Source organism: Sinocyclocheilus anshuiensis, unplaced genomic scaffold, assembly GCF_001515605.1.
Source record: "Sinocyclocheilus anshuiensis isolate Anshui unplaced genomic scaffold, SAMN03320099.WGS_v1.1 scaffold260, whole genome shotgun sequence".
Classification (NCBI taxonomy): Eukaryota; Metazoa; Chordata; class Actinopteri; order Cypriniformes; family Cyprinidae; genus Sinocyclocheilus; species Sinocyclocheilus anshuiensis.
This window is the reverse complement of record NW_015557134.1, coordinates 1,547,348-1,549,648: the sequence shown is the minus strand read 5'-3', so window position 1 is coordinate 1,549,648 and position 2,301 is coordinate 1,547,348. Positions and strand designations below refer to the sequence as shown.

Genomic DNA, 2,301 nt, shown 5'->3' with positions numbered 1-2,301 from the left:
TATATATATAGCCCAGTTTTTATTTATTTTTTTTTACATTTAGGTGGTATGAGTCTGTGTATAACTAAGTAGAATCTTTATCATTTTGAATTAATATATACATTTATTTTAGTTTGTGCAATACATTACAGAAAATAATGTTTGGCTTTTTAATCTAATTAATCAAATACAGTTTGATCAATTATCAAACTAATCGTTAGTTGCAGACCTGATAGCTAACAAAACGTTGACCTTCGATTCATGTCAACAAAACAAACGGAACTCTGAGGTCAAATGAATCAGAGGTTCTCCACCAAAAACTCTCCAATGAAAACTCCCTAATTTAGCCAATCAGGAACCAGCCAGTGGACAATGGCATTCCTGTTTAGATCAGCAGAATCTTGGCTGTTAATGCGTTCATTCAGCCTAGTTCGAGGCTGGCTGTTTCTCAGTCCAGCTAATCAAAGGGCCTTTGATAATGATGTGCTACTTCACCACTTGCTGGCTCATTGCAGTGTTGTTCTTTGCTCATCACGAGGCAGCCTGTTTCTCATCTGTCAGTGCTGCTGTTTACAATACGTAGCACGGCTGGCCCGTTCTAAAATGTCAGGATTTAACGGCGGTATGCGGCCCTTGTTCCACGTGTAACCTGTCTCTGGCCTCAGCCTCCTTTAATCAGACTCCCGCCGCGCTGCTTTCCTCAGTTCATCCCAATTAGCACACGGTTCTGCTGCAACATCACCTAACAAGGCATATGACATCCTCCTCCTCCTCCATCTATTCCTTCAGCCTTGGAAAGTTGGCAAGCCCCGGGCTGCCCTCACCCACCCAGCATTACTGTGATATGTCAAGCGGACGGTGTGACAGCCTTGGCTTGAAAAGCTCATTCACTCCGCTTGCGCCTGTTTGGAGATACATGGGTGTTTTTTATTGTGGTTCTCTCATCGCAGGCAAGATTAAGTACTCGGAGCGTGTGTATGACGCCTGCATGGAGGCCTTTGACTGCCTTCCCCTGGCCGCTCTGCTCAACCAGCAGTTCCTGTGCGTTCACGGAGGCCTGTCCCCCGAGATCACCTGCCTCGACGACATCCGGAAAGTAAGAAAGATGTGGGGCTGTTGTATTGTGTGTGTGCCATACTCATGGTAGGACAGTATTGGAAGGTGCTGAATTTGTTATGAAGGTGATGCTTGTTTTGCTGTTGTGATGATTCTTTAAAGGGAATGAATTTAGACATGCAACTTCTCGGAGGGAGTTGTACCGCTAAAGCGCAGCAAGATGTCAACATGCTGAAACCCTCTCTGAGAAGTTACATCTTTAAACTGATCTCCTTTTAAAGCACTGCAGCTAAGAATATTCGAGCTAAAAAAAAGATAGCTTTAAAATCTCTATAAACTCACTATTCTACTTCACCATTCGAAATTATCAGTTGTTAGACAACTAGCAACCATCCTGAGCCATTCATTATTATTATTATTATTACTAATAATAATAATCATCGCGCACGCGTTTCAGATGGCGCGCGCACACCGAACTGAATCCTCTTCTGAATCCTCTGAACAGACACATACACATAAAATTATGACAAAATACCCAGGTCGACAATCATTCAGGTAAACACAGTCAGTTATGTCTCAAGTGAATGAAAACAGCTGAGAAAGAAATCAGATGTGATGTGTATCATTATATCAGATCTGTGCATCAGGTTTTAAAGGGACAGCGGCCTATAAATACTGCTGCTGTCATTAATGAGCATCAACCATCCTGAGCCATTCATATTCATTATTATTATTATTATTACTAATAATAATAATCATAATTTATTATTATTATTATTATTATTATTTAATATGTAAACACTTAAATTTATTATAATAATGAATGATTTATATAAATATGATGATCTACATAAATAGTAATAACAAAAATAATAAAAATAACGGTAACAGTAAGACACTTTTTAATATATTCTTAATTTGTGTTACATTTAAAATGGTTATTTTATTATATAATTACAACAAAATAGATGTTCAGGATGGTTGTCTTGTTTTCAGTCAACCAATTTATTTTGTTAGGGTTAGGATATGAAGTCCATGATACGATATTTATTGCAATATTAAAAAAAAAAAAAAGGCAAATGAAGAATTGAAGAAAAAATTAAATTTTGTACATTTTAAAGTTAAATTACTCTATCTAATGCACTTTGAGAGTCAGAATTAAAGGGATAGTTCACCCAAAAATGAAAATTGGCCCATTATTTACTCACCCTCAAGCCATCCTAGGCGTATATGACTTCCTTCTTTCAGATGAATCCAATCGGAGTT

The 2,301-nt window shown here is 37.9% G+C and overlaps 1 protein-coding gene across 2 annotated transcripts in view; it reads left to right on the top strand.

The window, feature by feature from the left end:
• ppp3ccb (protein phosphatase 3, catalytic subunit, gamma isozyme, b) overlaps positions 1 to 2,301 on the top strand; it is a 38,900-nt gene that overhangs the window by 19,781 nt on the left and 16,818 nt on the right. For both annotated transcript variants that reach the window (XM_016473117.1, XM_016473116.1), the window contains exon 5: positions 930 to 1,075. In XM_016473117.1, coding sequence (XP_016328603.1) covers positions 930 to 1,075 — 146 coding nt within the window. The remainder of the gene's footprint in view (positions 1 to 929; positions 1,076 to 2,301) is intronic.